This window comes from Prunus mume, linkage group LG1, assembly GCF_029339155.1.
Source record: "Prunus mume cultivar Tortuosa linkage group LG1, ASM2933915v1, whole genome shotgun sequence".
Classification (NCBI taxonomy): Eukaryota; Viridiplantae; Streptophyta; class Magnoliopsida; order Rosales; family Rosaceae; genus Prunus; species Prunus mume.
Genome location: NC_142698.1, coordinates 14,994,233 through 15,014,246, shown reverse-complemented (window position 1 = coordinate 15,014,246; position 20,014 = coordinate 14,994,233). Strand labels below are relative to the sequence as shown.

Sequence of the window (20,014 nt, the reverse complement as noted above, 5' to 3'; positions counted from 1 at the left end):
ATGGTTTAAAATTGGGATTTTCCTATCTTTTGAAAAAGAAAATTTGCCATCTCTGGATACTCTCTCTCTGTGGGCCGTTATTATTTTAATCACCTACGCGTTATTCCGCAGTGTACCATGTGTGGACGCCTACCATGTCTTTCCACGTGGCCTGCATGCAGACATGATAAATGGAAACAACATTGGACCCACTAGTCTCATTGTTCACACCGGTGGCTGTTGTGACCCATTCAAGTCCATACCCAAATTATTTGACCCGAGAATGTTAGCCCGTGTAAGATTACCAAAATGGATATGGATTACGGGACTGGGGAATTGGAGGGATGGACCGACTTCTGTGGATTTTTGTGGAATTCCATCCATACTTTGAATTTGGGAGGTAAAAGTGGTAAAACGTCGTTTGCCCAATAAGACCGCGTTGTATTGTGTATCTATGGTGAGACCAGGCTGAAAGAAAGAAAGCCACTTGTTTTCCTTGGATTTGGAATGATGAAGGTGGCCACCTCACCGCCATGATCTTTCTTTTTTCCTATAAATCAAAAGCTTCAACTCCAGATCTCTTTCAATATTGAGAAGAAAAAAAAAAAAAACCTCCTAATTATTTGAGCTACAAGTCGTTTGCGGTCGAGAGTGACTTTCGTGCAACAGGAAATAACATTATTATAAGAGTATACACATTTACCGTTTGCATCCTGTTTTTGATTTCTCCTTACCCCGATATTATTTGTAACAACTGACTCTTAATTTATAAGTGTTAAAATATGTTTAGGATACCTATATTCTAGCCCTTTGATATTTCCTCATACTTTGGATACTCTCAAATCTAGATTTTGGTGGACACATTTCACCAACTGCAAAATGTATAGTCAAATTACCCAAAAAAATACATAACATATAGCAGGGGGAAAAGGAACGAAAATGACAATACACATATTTGTTGTTTTTCCTTTGCCGAACGTCAATATTTGTAGTTGGAAATTGAAATGACTTTGACTAACGCAAAGTGGAGAACGGGTATGAGTTTACTCCTTCAAATTCTTAGGGTTATTATAAAATTCAACGACTTGGGTTGAAATTATATTCAAATTGATGAACAAGTCAATGGTGTGTGCAAGTACATGTCCATGAACCCCCATGGTTGATCATCTATAATGGGGACCTCTCGATCAGAATATTGGATTCGTGTCCTGATCAAAAGCGTTGGTCACGCAGGAAATTAACCTCGGATTATGCATTTGGATTACTATTTTATCAAATTAAAGTCAAATCCAAAGATGATTGCCTTGACCCGCTTGGAGCTTCTAAATTTTTTTGGTTGGTATTCACACGAAAACCATGAGATCATACCTTTCTTTAAGCAAACCTAATGGTCGTATTAATGGATATTAATAAATTCCGAATACGCTAGCTAGGCTCATGATATCTAACACCAATACGAACTCACGTGTGGAATTACCACTTATACGATTATATGAGAATTTGCGTTATGCATCCATTGGCCTTTGCTTATTGAGTGTTGTTATTTGTATTATGTTTGTGTTCTTGAGTGTTGTCATTGATTTGCTCACAAATGTTAATTTTAGTTTTATATGAGAATTATGTGTGTTGTAATATGAGTGGTTTGATAATACTACGTGGAGGGTGACTGTCACACCGAAAAATTACTCACTAACACGTTAAGTTAGTTCGGATGTAGCGTTGCATTTACACATTTGTAATATGTAGAACATATGCAATAAGTATATGGGACACATCAGCATATGAGAGAGAGAGAGAGAGAGAGAGAGAGATCAGGAAATCTGACGTCATATATGGGACACATCAGCAATGAAGCACAACTATCCGATAAGAAATTGGCAAAAATATCTGTGTTGTATCGTTCTGAAAGGCTGAAACCTTAGCTGAGCTGTATTAGATGTCTTGGGAGCAAAGCAAGTTAGTTAGCTTGTATTGTAGTACTTTGGCGATGTTGCATCAATTTGAAACAAGACACAAGAGATGACGAAGCAGCCTACGTATATAAAATATTCTGGAGAAGTTTACATGAAGTTGTTCTTTTAATATCTGATTGCGATACTTTGATCTTAATCAATTCTACTCTTTGACTTTTGCTTCCTCAATGGCTGGTAGTAGGTCTCACATTTTCTGAAATTACGTGATCAACCTCATAAAGTCCACCAGGCTTTCAAGTCAAGCCGAGCCAAAGGAGCTGTAAAGACGCAACCCACAACACAATACACACACAGCTTATTATTATTATCAACATAATCATTATTCTTCTGCAACTTCAATGTAAGCAGGCATTCGATATGTACAGCCCGCAAGAGTGTGTTGGCTTTTCACATACATATTCAAATCTTGATCCATCATAAATAGTATATATCTCACTCACACTAGTACTCTATTTGATTTTCACATTATAAGTCATTAAGTTATGCTAGAAACAGTTGTTTATGTGCGATAATGCTGGTCTTGAAGGCATTGTGGGATCCACTTGCATTGACCACATTACTCTCGCAAAGTGAAGTTGTCGAAAAAAGTCTTCTTTCTCCTTATATTTTTTGTGCCTTTTTCTATTTGGGAAATTTCATCATATAAACTTAAAGGGTGATGGAGCATGGTGAACTAAACGTACACTTAAACTAACATTGAATTGGGTAGAGAGTAGAGATATATTTGTTATCTAATGCATAACATAAGTACCCTTTTTTTCTTCCTTTTTAGTCATGTTTTGTGTGTGTAACTGATAGACAACACACATGAAGCGAGTATCTTGTGTACAAGAAAAACTTTATGTGAAAAAAGATATATAAAAAGTGGTGATATACAAACGAGTATACAGAACGTAGGGTTATACACTTTTTGGTACGAATTTTAGGTGCGTCTCCACTCACCAACATTCTCTCAACTAATTTCAAATAATGTTGAGATTTTATATGGACTTTCCTCTCCGTATAAGAACATGTCAACGACATCATATTGTCTAGCTATATGTGTATGTTTCATTGGAGAGGTTTTTAGGGGCTTGGTTTGCTTTTATAATTGAATGGTACGCATGTGTGACCTTCACTGCTGTTGTTACTAATGAATCAGAGAGAGTTGAAAGAGTTTTTTCCCCACAAGTCTTGTCGTTTGGTTTTTCGGCTGCATTCTGTACTTGGCGACATTGCAGGTCGCCTTTGTTCCAACTTTACACAAGCAAATATTATGCCATAATTGCTTTTTCCTCGAGCAGTTCTGTTGGTCACAATTGCTTTCGAAATAGTTAACACCAGCAACTTAATGAAGATCAAACTTGGAAAGGCAAACCTTGTGTTATACAACAAATTGGACCCAGCAATTCATACAAAACCCCACACTAATTCAAAGTTCAAAACCAAGCCATTCATTATTTTCATTATTCATTTACGCCCCCACATATCAAGTTCTTCATGAGGAAGCAAGCAAAGCAAAATGGAAGCAAAATCAAAAAAAGTTGAAAGCCGGTTGCTAAATGAGACCCACGTACTCAGTCCGAGAGAGAGAGAGAAAGAGAGAAAGAGAGAGAGAGAGAGAGAACAGACAACAAGGCCCCTCCCCCTACCTTTAATCTCTAATTCTGGGCTAAAAACAGACAACATGCAGCATCTTCTCCTTAATTCTCACTCTCTTTTCTTTTTGTGTTTGGCTTTTTCTCATCGTGCTCCAATTATTCACCTCAATCTTATTTAGGCACTTCAAACTTGGTTAATTCTAATTCAAACCCACCACACTCAATCTCTTTACATTAAAACCCTTGCTCAACATATAATATGGATGTAGGTCAATGTTGTTTGTGTCTCTTCTTCTTTGTTACAATCTCTCAATTTGCTTCCATTTTTTGCACGTTACCCTCTTCTGGCATATTTCCTTTAAAAATTAATGGCATTGTTTTGACATCCATAATTGATGATATTAATCAAAGAAATTTTATAGCATTTCATTAGCAAGGCTGCCTTTCAAGTTGGTAAATCTGCTAGTTAACGTTTTCCCAATATTTTCAAATCAAAAAATGACTTTCAAATCTCACTTAATCTTTTGTATTGTATGGAATTTTTGCATACAACGAGTGTATAAAACATTTCTCTCGTGACGACTTATCACGTGACTCATATGTAAAACCCAACTAGAAATGTTATGTTCACATTGTTTGCAAATATCTTCCCTATACTAATCAAGAAGCAAAATTAGAAACCCAAAGAACACTCCTTTTTTTCCTTCTTAAATTTATAATTGGTCAAAAAAATTTATGAAAAAACAGATTTAAGAACTGAGACAGAAATCTAAATTGCCAAATTACTCAAGGCAGAATAGTGAATTCCCACAAGCTTAGGGGCAGCAAAATAAAGTTGATTATTTAATTAAGCCCTATCATTCTGTCTGTTGTCTAGCCTCTGGCCCCTGGGCCTTGCTTCTGCCTTCTGGCTCTAGTTGTTGGGTTAAATATATCACAAATTAATTAAACCGCAAACCTAAGGCCACCAACAATTTCATTATAAACAAACAAACAAACAAACAACCCCCAACGGCCAACGCCAACCCATCGTCCTCTCTGTTACCCCAACTCTCACCGTCCCGTTCCGACCGTTCAAACCCTCCTTCTCGATGACCCGACAAAATTCACAGAACCAAAGAAGAACATAAAATATTCTTCAAATTTTTTAATTTTTTTTCTTTATTTCAAATTAATAATTGCGTAAAATAAAAACTAATATAAAAAAAATCTCCAAAACACCATCACTCTCACTCTCTTCTTCACTCTACAACTAAGGTACACCATACACCCTCACTATATTTTGCAGGCCATTTTCTCTCTTTTCCCCTCTTTCTCTCGCATTTGCTTTGATTTCCCAGTTCGGAGTACTCTGCTGCTGTTCTCTCTCTTTCTCTCTCACAAGGCTTGGGTTTCGGCATTATCATGTGAAACCCTAGCTTGCCTAGGGCTAGTTAGGGTTTTGGCGAGATCCGTGCAGAGCCACCAAGCGCGCGCTTCGCAATGGGCAATTGTTGCAGATCTCCGGCCGCCGTCGCCAGGGAGGACGTGAAATCGAACTTTTCCGGCCACGATCACGGCCGGAGGGACTCCAGCGCCGGGAAGAAGGCTCCGACGACAGTGTTGACCGGCGTGCCCAAGGAGAACATCGAGGAGAAGTACTTGGTGGATCGAGAGCTAGGCCGCGGCGAGTTCGGCGTCACGTACCTCTGTATCGACCGCCACAGTCGTGAGCTCTTGGCCTGCAAGAGCATTTCGAAGCGGAAGCTCAGGACTGCAGTGGACATCGAGGATGTGAGGCGCGAAGTGGCGATTATGAAGCATTTGCCGAAGAATTCGAGCATCGTGAGCTTGAAGGAGGCTTGTGAGGACGAAAATGCCGTGCATTTGGTAATGGAGTTGTGCGAGGGCGGTGAGCTCTTCGATCGGATTGTGGCGAGGGGGCATTATACGGAGCGAGCTGCTGCGGCGGTCACCAGGACCATTGTTGAGGTCGTGCAGCTCTGTCACAAGCATGGAGTGATTCATAGGGACTTGAAGCCCGAGAACTTCTTGTTCGCGAACAAGAAGGAGAATTCGCCTCTCAAGGCCATTGATTTCGGCCTGTCTATATTCTTCAAGCCAGGTATGAATTTGAATTTAGGGTTTCTGATTTTGCAAGGCTAATTGAAACAATCTCTACTATATATAGTAACTTAGAAAGTTTTGATTGTGACTACCTTGAAGACATAATTGGCTTACTATATTTGGCTCAAGTATGGATATATATTTTTTTAATATTCAATGAATTCTATACTTTGTTTACCTTAATTGCCTGTAGTTACCCTGTACAGTACTCGCATTTTTGTTGTTTAATCTATTGTCCAATGCTGTGCACAAATGGATGCTGATGTGGCTCTTACAGTTAGAAACGCCATATTTCAAGATTGCCATTGTTAAGTTGCAATCAAAGATTTTGATGTGTACCGTAAGAATTCATTTGAGAGGAGGAGGGGGGGAAAGGTGGGGTGATGTATTGGTTGGTTTATGGGAGTGGGAGATGAAGGATGACTGCAGAAGTCATGATAAGAATGAACTTCTAATAATACATGTAATCTTGTTATCCAAGTTCCATATTAGAGAAGTTGCATTGTTGCAATCAATTCTCCCCCTTATGTTTTGCACTTCTCTTTGACCGCTCCTACCTTGTAGATTCCCCCTTGTTCAAGTAATGAAAAAGCTTGAAAAAGTTATTTAAATTAGCTACCAGTGGAATAAAGTAACAGGCTAACATACCACTAAATTGAGAAAAACATAATGTGATGATATTGATATGTTTTAAGAGATGGATACTCAAGCAACAGAACATGTAGAGTGGTTGAAGAGATTAGTTTTTCCTTTTTCTGATATGAAACAAAGAATTTACTACGTGGAAAGTCTATGAGTTACAACAATAATGTCCAACTATGAACAGGAAGTTGAAAAGAAATAGATTTTTCTTAATATATATTGTGTGTGCTAAGTCTAGAAACTCTGAATGATTGTTACTGTTATTAAAAACCATAACATTGCAGGCATGAATTTTCAACTGTTTTTCCTAATTATGCTAATTTGGGTATATATTCTTGTCATATGTATGTTATCAGATTATTAACTTTTCCACATTCCAGGTGAGAGATTCTCAGAAATTGTTGGAAGTCCATACTACATGGCTCCTGAGGTTCTCAAGCGGAATTATGGGCCAGAAATAGATATATGGAGTGCAGGAGTTATACTCTATATTTTATTGTGTGGGGTTCCCCCTTTTTGGGCGGGTAATTATATCTCCCACTTGCTCCTCCCCCCTTTCTTTCCTCCTCCCCCTGCGGGATGGGAGCTTTCTCTTTTAAGAGGTTTCCACTTACCTTTTTGTACTTCTATGCAGAGTCTGAACAAGGGGTTGCACAGGCCATTCTTCGTGGACTGATAGATTTCAAACGTGATCCATGGCCCAATATTTCGGAGAGTGCCAAGAGTTTAGTTAGGCAAATGTTGGAGCCAGACCCAAAGCTACGATTGACTGCAAAGCAAGTGCTTGGTAATTTGCATCTCTTTGTGATAATTATATACTTTGTGATAGGGATCCATTGCACATTGAAAATGTGGTAATTGAGCAAGCCCTTATTTATATTAAGAAGAGATTATGCTGAGGTTGATATCTTGTATATATGATTTGAAATGTACGTCAAATATTGCATTTCAACAAACTCTAGATAGGGGTCTTGGTACATGATAAAGAAATTTTGACATGTTAATAAGGTATGATACACACGTGCACAAACAATGCATTGGTGTGAGTATCTACATTTCTGATCTTAACGGACATCCTGTGTATGGAAAATCTGTCAGTCTCCAAATATAAGACCACTGCTATGTACAGCTTTTGCCATACAACCATAAAATGTTGTTATATCTTGCTTCATTTATGTTATACCTGATCTGTGGTAATTTCTCTATTTCCAGAGCATCCTTGGCTCCAAAATGCTAAGAAAGCTCCAAACATTCCCCTTGGAGATGTTGTCAAGTCAAGGCTTAAGCAGTTTTCAATGATGAACAGATTCAAAAGAAAAGCCCTGAGGGTTGGTTGACTGCTCCTACAAACTTTCTTATGTGTTTGCTGTTATGGAGTATGTTTCAATGCAAGGACTAATTTAAGTGGAACTTCAAACAGGTTATTGCGGATTTCTTTTCCATTGATGAAGTTGAAGACATTAAGGAGATGTTTAAGAAGATAGACACTGATAATGATGGCATTGTTTCAATTGAAGAGTTAAAATCTGGACTTCGAAATTTTGGATCCCAACTTGCCGAGTCTGAAGTTCAATTGCTTATTGAAGCTGTGAGTATTGCTTCATATTTTGCGTTCAACAGTATCTCTAGCGTGAGATCAACTATGACATAATCTATTACACATCAAACAGTTGAAATTTATATTGGTCTTTTCATGATCCATAATCTTTTATTAGTTAGAGATGGTTCTCGATTGTTTACTTTAATTAGATGCAGACGTGAGAGGGTGTTAAGGGGAATATGCATTGGTTAGATACCGTATTTGATGTATAAGTATCAAATGAGCCTCCTAACCTGATGACTTAAGTTTTTTGGCATAGATATCGATTTATTACCTAGTTAACACATTCAACCTATACTGTAATACACTTGAAATTCTAAGGACAGTCCTAGGAAACAATTTTTTCTTGTAGTACCTTGGGTGGACTAGCAATACTGTACTGATGCATTCTTAGGAATATGACTAACTCGTCCATAGTTCTGGTGGATTAGAAAGTTATCCTTCATGGAGGTTGGTTCTAGATGCATTCCTAGGTTGTTTGATTTCAAGTAGCATAGGCACCTTTAGAAATGCACTGGTCTTCATGCGGACAACACCTTCTTAGGCACCTTTAACTTCAAGACATTCCTTCATGTACCTAGAGTTCTGAACCCAAATTTTTTGACTTTGAACACAAATTTTGTGTTTTGATGGAAAAGGTAGTGTAGTAGTTGTATGGGTGAAGGTGATGATAAAGCATATCTTGTTTTTGTAATGCGTCTCTATTTCCTGTTTCAGTTGACCTTGTTCCTGGGTCACTCTTGAAAACTACTGAATGAGATAATTTCCAGTGGTAAATCAGTCTCTTCTGGTTTTAATTTGGCGAGTTTGTTGGTAACAGGTTGATACTAACGGGAAGGGAACCCTGGACTATGGAGAATTTATTGCTGTTTCCCTCCACCTACAGAGAATGGCCAACGATGAACATCTTCACAAGGCATTTTCCTACTTTGACAAAAATAGCAACGGCTACATTGAGCCAGACGAGCTCCGCGATGCACTGATGGAAGATGGGGCAGACGATTGTACAGATGTAGCAAATGACATCTTTCAAGAAGTGGACACAGACAAGGTGAGGACCCAAGGAAGAGTTTCCTATGACCCTATGCTATGATATTTAAGGTGACTAACTGATGTTTTTGTTTTATGGATGCAGGATGGGCTTATCAGCTACGACGAATTTGTTGCCATGATGAAAACTGGGACAGACTGGAGAAAGGCTTCTCGACATTACTCAAGAGGGAGATTCAACAGTCTAAGCATAAAACTGATGAAGGATGGGTCCATAAATTTGGGGAATGAGTGAAACATAGACAAGTTCAGTCATTGGATTATTGATACAAAAGAAGTATCGGGTCATTTCTGGCACATCATCTGCCTGCTTTCTTTTGTGATTATTGTTAGGGTCCCTTGATTTAGGATGGGGCTCCTTTTTGCTTGGGTGCCTGCCATACAAGGATCCTGGAGGGGGCCGGGAACACTTATTTTGTCGCGGCGAGCATTTAATCGTGTAAAACACATGGTACCTCGTAGCTATGGCACAGCGTGTATGATTCTGTCCTATTCTTGTCAACTCCAACCTTCGTCTGTAGCTGTATTTTGCTTGATCATATTGGATTCAACTTTGTCGTATTGTGTTATACTTTTCAAAGAAATATGGTCTTGTAGTGTGCTTCGATTAAAATGAGTTGTTGTTGGGCTTCTAGCCCCGCATTTTCCCCCATACAAAAGAAATGGGTATGTTTACAAGGTGATGGTTTTATTCTATACGTATAGTTGTATTTGAATTTGTATACGAGGAAGAAACCCAAAAAAGAAGACAAGTGTTCTTGACAGCTCTGTTCCAATAACTCCATGAATTTATCGTCTTATCAGGCGCAGCAAGGACTACAGTCAGTCTCCATCAAGATCATGGTGTAGCACAAGATGAAGATGCCAAATAGGCCCATCTCAATCAAATTATAATGCACTATTTTTTTATCTCCCAAATGGGCCAAACTATGCACTTTCATAAGTTTATTTTCACCATTATCTTCCACAGATAACCCGCAATTTATGGTTGGTTGGCAGCTATTGCTTTGCTGCGTGGTGTATCCACCTTTTCTCATATACAACAAAAATAAAAAAAACAGTGCAACTTGGATAGATTTCCACATTGTGAGAGCTCCACAATCTCACTCCCATTGTCTTTGTTTATGTTGATTTTTGAAGTTCTAGATGCTGAGCTGATTGATTTGGGTATCTTATAGTTAAACTCTCTCTTTTTTCCTTTTTAATATTATAATTTATCGATAGAAAGTGTTAATCCCATGCTCATCAATTCATCAAATCATTAAAGGATCTCTCTGAAACCCCTCAAATTTATAAAATAGAACCAAACAACTAGAAGAATACATATCAGTTTAACTAATTATGCTTCGATTCTTAAAGGCAAACGTAAGTTAGGTCAGATGGATGGTGGTGCATTAGGCTTATCTATTAGATTGAAATACTAGACAATTTGCTTAACAAAAAGAACTGATTATAACCTAGCTACTTTGATCAATTATTGATAAAAGAATGCATATATAAAAATTTAAAAAAATTTAAAAAAAAAGGAGCTTCATGAGCTTAATGTTTCTTTATCATAATCTAGCAAGCATGTCAAAAATACTATCACGTTTTAATTTTTTAATTTTTTAATTTTTTTTGAGTTCACACCAACTTTTGTTGGAGTAGACAACTCAATCAAAATCTCTTAATTAATCTTGTAATTAAATTGATGCGACGAATAGTCCCTGAAGGGGACACATACACCTCAGTGATGCATCCCCAAACTCCACCACAGGCAGGAAATGGAGAGTTTGAGTCATGACTGTCCTCCTCTTTAAAGAAAAAAGAAAAGATGGCGATAAGAACAGGATCTTCAAGCATCTTCATGCCTTCTTCCTTCTTCCTTGTGTTTGCTGCAAACTTCAGAAAGATATATAAAAGTTTTCTACTTTAATTTGGTCAAATCAATTCCACTGGTGAACAAAAACTTAGCCAAGCAAAATGAATAAGTTTCTCATTTCCCATGCTTTGGTTTGCATCCTTGAATGGTCAAACTGGAAAAACACTAGTAATAACATGGCCGGGACAAAAGGTAAATGCACCTTCTTCCTTTACTTTTTGTCTAGTCCACAAAGTGCAGCATCACTTACAGGTAAAATTAGTGGACGTGCAACCCCACAATGGTTTTTTTATTTTATTTTTAAAAGTGGTGCATAAACCATGCATTGTCGTCATCATATGAACCATGCATAACTTTGTCTAGTTCACCTTCTTGTTTCTTGAAAAGATTATGTTAACATCAATGCGTGGAATTAATATATAATTATCATTAAAACAAATTAAGAGCAAATGGATTGATAGATGTTCTGTTTATAGTGATTGTGGGAACGATTCTTTCTACGAGAATATTCGTCTAAGATTCCGTCTTCTTTTTCACTTCTCTTTATCCCTGCAAAACCAACTCGGAATAAGAGGACCACACCTGGGGAGTGTTGGCCAAAGGTCCTCCGATACTTAAGTTAGTTCGAGTGTTTGTAGGAAAACAATAGCTAACAAAAGGGTATAGAGATATATATATATATATATATATATATAGATATGGGTGGTCGGAGCCTTGTGTGAGAGAGAGAAAGAGTTATGTAGAGTTTCTGCAGTATTTTGAGACAGAAGTTTAGACGTACCTCAACCCTTGGTGTAGCCATGTATTTATAGGAGCTTCGGAGGTTAGGGTTTCGGAAGAATAATTCCACAGATGGAAAGGAATTATTCTTCCCCAATTTTGAGAGATTGATGTAATTAGGGATTTGATTCCTTAATTAGGGTAAGAATCGAATAATTGACAATTAAATCAAATAACTCTCAATTAGGCCAACTAATTCTCAAATTGATTGGCTTAATTATTTAATTTAGGATCCGTAGATATTTTGCTTCCACAGTGACAATTTTATGGGTTTGATTTGATCTCTCACAGCATGACATGTGCACGTAGGAAACAAATTTCTTTATGTAGTTAAGGATCGACATTCTGCTGGTGCTTGAGGATCGATTCACATTCTATGAGATCAACTGCGGCACAAAAGATTTCAATCATTCAGTTTGATTCCCATATTCGGGCCAGACAGAAGAGTGGTGAAATCTATTACCAAAAAAGAATCTGTATGCGTGGTGGAACTCTTTTTGTTAAACATGTTGCATTGTACTACAGGTCTCCACGTTCTTGTACATTATTTCTACAATCAGAACACATCAACTCGATGCCATCAATTGGCAGTAAAAAATTTCACTTCGAAGAGAATTCGGTTTTGAAATCCTGGGATTAGGTTCAACTGAAACCTTTTTGAACCACATAATAAAAAGAGATGATTCGAACTTGGAACCGGGTTAAATCACGTCGGTGAAAGTTGTCTAATCAAGTATGCATTTTGTCTGTTACTCTTACATCATTGCAACGGTGATTGACATTTATTAATTGACTAATCACCTACATTTTCATGGCTCCCAAAGAGGTTGTGGTTTAGGGTGAAACATACACACTGGGACCATTTGGCGGATCCATTAAGAGTCCAATGAAGGCACTTGCCCTGTGAAGGTGCCAAATTGTTATGAAAGTTTGTATTGAATGGGAGCATGTCAGGGCAAGTTGTTTGATCAACTTCCTCAAAGAAGACTAAGGCAGGGCAAAAAGGGTGGCTTGCTCTACTGCTCTCTCTTCTTTTTTTTCATTTTTTTTTTTGGGGGTCAAAGATTGAAAGGGGAGGGGAATTCACTTACATATATTGGTGCCTACGGGTTTCGAACATGAGATCACTAATCTTAGGCCAAACATACTTTTTCACTATGGTATGACCCCATTGACAGCGTGCTTTACTGCTCTACTTATATTATTCTTCTTGTTTTGTTCTCTAGACTTAGTCTTCTCATTTTTCTCTTTGTGTCGTGCAGTAGAGGAATTAGATAGAATGTGTAAAGTTTGTGTCACTAATTTGTGCATGTATATGTTTATATGATCATTTTTATATGCATCTAAGAGTTGATTGATCTTTACTAGTTAGTAACCTGGTAGTAGTGTTTTCTTGCCCCAAGAAAAGAAAATTCATGCATGCGCCACTGACTGGGACCAGAGACATAAAGCACGAGCATATGGATGGGGCATGGGACTTCTCGTGAGAAATTGCCTCCTAACACGTGATTGGATAGGATGATTGGAGGTTTGGCATCTGAATTCATCCCATACCCTCCAGATATTGCGTGCCAATGTATAACCATTCATTACAAAGATAGATGTACATATATTCGTCCGATAAAATACAAGAAAAGAATTGCGAAAGCCAAAAAGGCAATGCTTATTTGGCGTAAAAAAAGCTCATCAAAAGCTCAATTTCAGGTGCTAAAAACAAAATGGATGCTGTTTTTGTGTGTACTGGTTTTAAGTCTAGTCTAGCTAGAAGCTGTGCTCTTTCCCCGACATGTCTTTGAAAAATCTCTTGTGCATGTGAAAATATCTTCCCATCCAACATTTTATATGTAATCTGCACCAAGAAAAAGAAGGCACATTCAATTTTTGACTTGATCAACAGCATGTATACATTCTCATTCATGAATCTTGTACATGTATTTCCACTATTATGGTAAGGGGCAAAGTCGTACTTTAAGCATGTCGTTCTCAGTCAACAGATGACTATCCTCTAATGTATGTTGAAACCAGATGGATTAAGCAAAGGACGAAAATTATAGGCATGGCATATTATTCAAAACCCAGGACTTTAGATGGAAAGTGATTGATTCTGATATGCAGATTATGATGAATTTCATCACGTGCCCAAACAAGAATCGCTTAATTATTGGTTTATATAGCGCTGATTTTTCCTTTAATTATGTCTTTTTTATTTGAGTTATATATTTAAAACAACAACCACATAACATATTAACATGTGTTTGATTTTTTTTCCTTTTTTACATTTCTCATTCATATTACTGTTCAAGCTGACTTAAACCCTTGTATTAATCATCAAGTTTAAGTTGTCTAATTTCATTATCAACATCTGTCATCATCTTCAACAGCACGTTACGGCATTTTATCCCTTCATCTTGCCCTGCCTTAAGCTCTGCAAGATACATAAGATCAAAGTGTGTGTGCGGTGGTCACCGTTGTTGTTCAGAAGTCCACCTCCACACAGTGACCCTGTATGTGTTTTTCGGGGACCGACTCTTTCACCCTCCTTATAGAATAACTTATCAAAAAGGTTGGCAGCTCAGGGAAAAATATAGGGTTTTATTTTCTATATATATTTTTTATTATTTTAAACCTACATACCTACCCCAGTTTGGTGTCATCTTACAATTTTCCAGAAATGGCAAACTTAGTATGTACCACCCAAACTATAGCTAGCTACGTGTTCATATACTTTGCAGTTCAACTACTTAAATAATAAATTATAAAGGGCTGAGGAAGATTACAATGGAAATCAACAACTTGAGCTTCAATCGATCGATAGCTACATCAAAAGTCATTAGTAAATTCAAGGAGAACACATGTATGTATGTACTGTCGACACGCATATATATAGTTCCCTTTTATTAAGTATATATATATATATATATATATATATATATACTTAGAAAATATTTCACGTTATAACATAAAAAAATAAAAATGAAAAAAAAATTTATAATTGCACACTGCGTGTCCTTGCAAATAAATATAAAACTAGGTTAGGAGACTAGGAGCCCCACCACTTTTAAACTGCCAAATCTTTTAAATATGGTTCGGTGAAATAAAACCTACCCATAAACAAAGATTTCGAGTTATTTTTTATAGATTATAAAAGCATTTTATGATGAAATTGTCAATTATACTCCTACCACCACCCTTCTAATTTTTTATTTTGTTTTTTATGGCATCTCTATCACACAAAAAAAAATGAAAAGGTCTTCGGGGACATCCGATTCTGGAAGGCCAAGGGGATATGGGCAGAGTGTTCTCATCATCTCCATAATGTCACGCATTTTCTTTTCGAATTTCCCACGTGATGCAAATGATGTCGGCCAAAACATTATCTTCGGAGACTTGTACTCCTCTCTACATATTCTAATATTAATGTACTGTAAAATTGCGGTGGATACTCGATTGACATTGATATATTCTCAGAACCCTGGCTACCCTGGCTAACGTTGCTTGTGCTGCAGCCGGAATTGCAGTCCTCCACGGAAGCTTAAGGCAAACAAACCCCGCCACAACCAGTTGTGTATATATTCGTGACTCAATTAGCAACAAATGTGTTTTGGAAAAAGAAAAGGAAAAAACAAAAATGATATTTGACACTGACATTGATGATCACATTCACATGCATGACTAATGATTTTTAGTGTTCATTTGATTCGTGGATGGATTTTTAATTATTTTGATCCCTGTTAAGTTCCAATTTCATTAATAAATTTTATTACCCATTCCACTGAATAAGACAAAAGGACAGAGGAAGGAAATTTTTTATTTTTTACTTTTTCAGAGCAATGAAGCTTCGATGACATTTCTCGTTCTCGTCTATTTTCTTTCGATCGAATTGGTAAAGGGAAAAAAAATGTGTAAATGATTTGTAGCTTACTATGCAATGCAAGTGGAAGACAGTCCACGTGACCTGGCAAAAAATAAGGTAGACAAGATATAGTAGGGTCACATTGTACATACACTTCAAAACTTTATAGTTTATTTTTGCTCATCATTTTAACTAAATGTATATTTTTATTACTCTTTTCAATACTTGACACGTGTTTATAGGCATAACCCTAACTATTTACTTTATATTTGTTGAAACATGGTTATGCCCATGTACACGTGTCAAATGTTGAAAAGAATTGCGATGATATATATTGGGTTAAAGTGATGAGAAAAATAATGCTCCCCTAGCTAATTGAATCAACTTGGGTAGCTGATGGGCTATGATTTGAAAGGCCCCTCAATTACTTGTTCTAATTTAAGATGATAAGAATTTGCTAGTTTTGGTAGGTTTTAAGAGAGTTAATGTACTGAGGTTCCTATTCCACCCATATCTGGAGCTCTTAGTAAGTGGAGACATTATAGCAACGTGAGAGCAAGCAAAAAGAAAATGGAATTTGGATGACTTGTCTTGTCTTGTCTACTTGTTTTGTCGAACTAGTAGTGCAACTGGAGAATTGGTCCACAAATGAATAGCAGAGTATGTGGAGTATATTCATTTGCTGTCAGCTATAAGATCAGCCAGAAGAAAATCGATACAAAGTTGAATTCAAAAAAGAAACAACAAAAGGTAAATAAGAACAGTAATATTGAAGAAAAATAATTATTTTTATTTAAATTTGATGATAATTTAATGATATGACAGATAATGTGACGAAGTTAGTGTAAGAGATAAATGACAAAAAAAATCTCAAATATTATAGCTACTTTCATTGTTTAAAAGAAGACTTAAACGACGAATAAGAAAGTATGATGCAAAAGTAGTAATATCGATAAGTTTTTTGAGTAAGGGACTGCTCAGCATAAATCAATAAAGTAGAGGGAAATATCACTTTGAGAGGTACAAAGACAAAGATTGGTGGATTGATAGAAGCTCAGCCACAAGCCCCTTGTAGTTTTTTATGTGTAGCTTTAATTAGCCATATGATGTATATGATGGACCTGCCGTCTTGCTACTTGCTTACCTCTCAAAAAGGGATAGGGCATATATAATAATAATAATATATAGTTCAACTCCAAACATATGAAGCATGGACCCAAACTGATATTCATCTACATCAAAATTAAACATTAATAAACATATGTACATACCTCTCTCTATTTTTACGTAAATATTATCTAATCAGATCATAGTAGAGAAAATTCATAACGCATCCGAATTTACTTATATTTTACAACTACCAAATTATTTATGTATTTTTATTTAAAATATGGTGATGAGAAAATCAAGTTGCTCACGGCGCCGAAACTAGATATAGCTAGCTAGCTCTCAGCCCCCACACCCCCCTCCATTTCTTTATATAAACCTCCAAACTCCTCCTCTCACTCTCGCATTGCAGCTATTGCAGCTACAAATATATCTCATCACTTTAACATATAAGTTATAACAAAGAAAGAAAAAAACAATGAATTGCTTGCAGTCTTGGCCTGAGCCTATCGTTCGAGTCCAGTCCTTGGCAGAAAGCGGCATAACCGCAATCCCGGACCTCTACATCAAACCCCCCGCCAAACGACCCTCACTTCTTCCCGCAAACTGCAACCAGGCTGAAGTGGAAGTCAACATCCCGGTCATTGACCTCCAGAACCTGCTGAACCAGGAGGAGAGCCTGCGCGAAACGACGCTGCGTTCGATCTCGAGCGCCTGCAGGGAGTGGGGGTTTTTTCAGGTGGTGAACCACGGGGTGAGCGAGGAGCTGATGAAGCGGGCGAGGGACACATGGCGCGAGTTTTTCGGGCTGCCGCTGGATGTGAAGCAAGAGTATTCGAACAGGCCGAGTACGTACGAAGGGTACGGGAGTCGGCTGGGGGTTGAGAAGGGGGCTATTTTGGACTGGAGCGACTATTACTTTCTCCATTATATGCCCGCCTCCCTCAGAAACCATAGCAAGTGGCCTGCCCTCCCATCTTCATGCAGGTAAATTTTTATTAATTAATTTATAATTAATTTATATTTATTATTATAATAATTTTAAAAGGGAGGCATGTTTTTCATTGAAAACGTGCTTTTATGACCTTTTTCGTTGTGTATATCCAACCCTTCATGTGGTTGTTATATATGATTTATTTATTGTGAAAGAAACGTTGTGTACATACACAAATGACTCAGTATCAATCTCATTAATTACAATCGAGCTTAATTAAATTAACAATTTACGAAGCTGTGATTTATCGGCTTACAAATTGTGTTTAGCTCTTCTTGCATATATGATATATTATATACATTGCTTTTTGTCTAGACAATGGTCTATTTGCCTTTTGTTTGTCTTTTTGTTAGGGGCGTAGGAAGACAATGATGAAACTTTGAGCTTGAAAATTGCACTTTAACATCTTAGTACAAAAAGATATGCAAATTGATGAAGTTTAGATACTTTTTTTTTTCTTAAAATAGTAAATCTCATAAGTGTTGTTTTCATTTTTTTAGAATATCCTCAATATATTTTAATAAAAAGCTTTTTATTTGTGAGTATCAAAGTTAAATAGAATTTAGGGATTTTATGTAAAGTATTCTTGTGTTCCAAACTTGGGTTAACGAATGCCACAAAAAAGAGATCTTTTATTATTTCCAAACCCTTGATATGGATACTTTGTAGCTTAGTGCTCTGAGTCTTTTATAATGGAACTACCATGTTTAAATTAATTGCATGCCTAAAAGCACTAAGTGGGCAATTTCCTAAAAAGCAGATCTAGGCCTCCTTTGGCCCTTTCATTTTATCCTTCACCATCAAGTCTGTCGATGCCCAACACAAGGATTTAGGGCCACAATAAGCACATGCAAATAGCACTTCAAAAGTGCTTCCAAAATTAGAAGAGTCCCCTCAAAGTAAATATCAACTTTTAATTTGCTGTGTGTTGACGTTTTAATAATAATTTTTGAATTAATTTTTGTAGGAAACTGATTGAAGAATACAGTGAGGCAACTGTAAGACTATGTGGAACGCTGATGAAGCTCCTGTCACAAAACCTTGGGCTAGAGGAAGACCAGCTTCTCAATGCATTTGGAGGAGAAGAAAACATTGGGGCATGTTTGAGGGTCAACTTCTACCCAAAATGCCCCCAGCCAGACCTAACCCTTGGCCTCTCAGAACACTCTGACCCAGGTGGCTTGACCCTTCTTTTGCCTGATGAAAATGTGGCTGGGCTTCAAGTGCGCAAAGGGCAGAATTGGGTTACAGTGAAACCAGTTCCAAATGCCTTCATTGTGAACATTGGAGACCAAATGCAGGTGCTGAGCAACGCAATTTACAAGAGCGTGGAGCACAGAGTGATTGCAAATTCAGTCAAAGACAGGGTCTCTTTGGCCTTGTTTTATAATCCAAAGAGTGATTTGTTGATCCAACCTGCCAAGAAGCTTGTCACAAAGGACCGTCCTGCCCTTTATGCACCCATGACATTTGATCAGTATCGACTTTTCATTAGGACGAAGGGGCCTTGTGGCAAGGCACAAGTTGAATCGTTAAAATCCTATGAATAACAATATTTAATTTCTCTGTCTTTTATTAGAATATATATATCTAATATGGTGGTTGTTGTTGCCCCAAGAATGATCCTGTAATTTGTTGTAGACTTCCACAATATAATATATCTACTCTATATTATTGCATGAGACAAGTCGAGTTAATAATTTTCTAATATAACTGTGATATCGCAACGTGTTTTATTATGATACTCATATGTAATTCACGTAAATAGATTACATAACGGTATTATGATTGTATAACATGGAATTATCCCATTTGGTTGATATCATGTCCAACATTAGTTGAAAACAAGTAAGCTAGTGGTGATCTGATATATGTTGTTGGAAAAATTGAGAAGGAAAACAAACTTATGTACCTAACTTGCTCTGCTAGTGCCCTCCTTGCTTGACTTACCGACTCTCAAACACACAAGTGGACCAGCAAGCACCATATATATTCACAATCAATGTATTCCTAGTGGTCCAATTGTTTAAGTAATAAATGTTGTGGAATTACTTTTGGAGAAGAAAATGAGGACCAAAAAATAAGCATAAGTTTCATGTTGTTTCAATTCAGTCGGCCATTCTTCTTCTCAGAAACCCTCAAAATTAAGTGGAGAACAATGGGATGGAGGAATGTAATCATTTAGATAAGATTGAAATTAGTGTGGTTGTGAATGAAATATAAAAGCAAGCACAACACCTCTCTTTGACAAGGCAGCAAAAATCCTCTTCTCTCTAATTGTAAAGAAATGCAAAACGTAAGAGAGAGAGAGGGCAGAGTCGTCATATTATATATATATATATATATATAGACGCACGTTTGTTTAATGTTTTTAATTGGAAAGTTCCATTTGTACAACTTTTTTGACCTGGTCATCACTAAATAAATATCCCACTTTTTGGTGCACCATCTATCATCTAACGCATGCATGTGTTAGGCAACAAACTTTT

The 20,014-nt window shown here is 37.1% G+C and overlaps 2 protein-coding genes across 2 annotated transcripts; both read left to right on the top strand.

Moving 5' to 3' along the window:
• Positions 1–4,486: 4,486 nt before the first annotated feature.
• CPK13 (calcium-dependent protein kinase 13) lies at positions 4,487–9,626 on the top strand. Its single transcript, XM_008245372.2, has 7 exons — positions 4,487–5,636; positions 6,661–6,804; positions 6,915–7,067; positions 7,493–7,608; positions 7,701–7,868; positions 8,701–8,931; positions 9,016–9,626. Exons 1-7 carry the CDS (start codon positions 5,015–5,017, stop codon positions 9,163–9,165), a joined length of 1,584 nt encoding a protein of 527 aa, XP_008243594.1. The 5' UTR covers positions 4,487–5,014; the 3' UTR covers positions 9,166–9,626.
• Positions 9,627–16,884: 7,258 nt separating this feature from the next.
• On the top strand, positions 16,885–19,204 carry LOC103341824 (jasmonate-induced oxygenase 3-like). The gene is made up of 2 exons (XM_089044211.1): positions 16,885–17,518; positions 18,493–19,204. Exons 1-2 carry the CDS (start codon positions 17,010–17,012, stop codon positions 19,073–19,075), a joined length of 1,092 nt encoding a protein of 363 aa, XP_088900337.1. The 5' UTR covers positions 16,885–17,009; the 3' UTR covers positions 19,076–19,204.
• Positions 19,205–20,014: the final 810 nt, after the last annotated feature.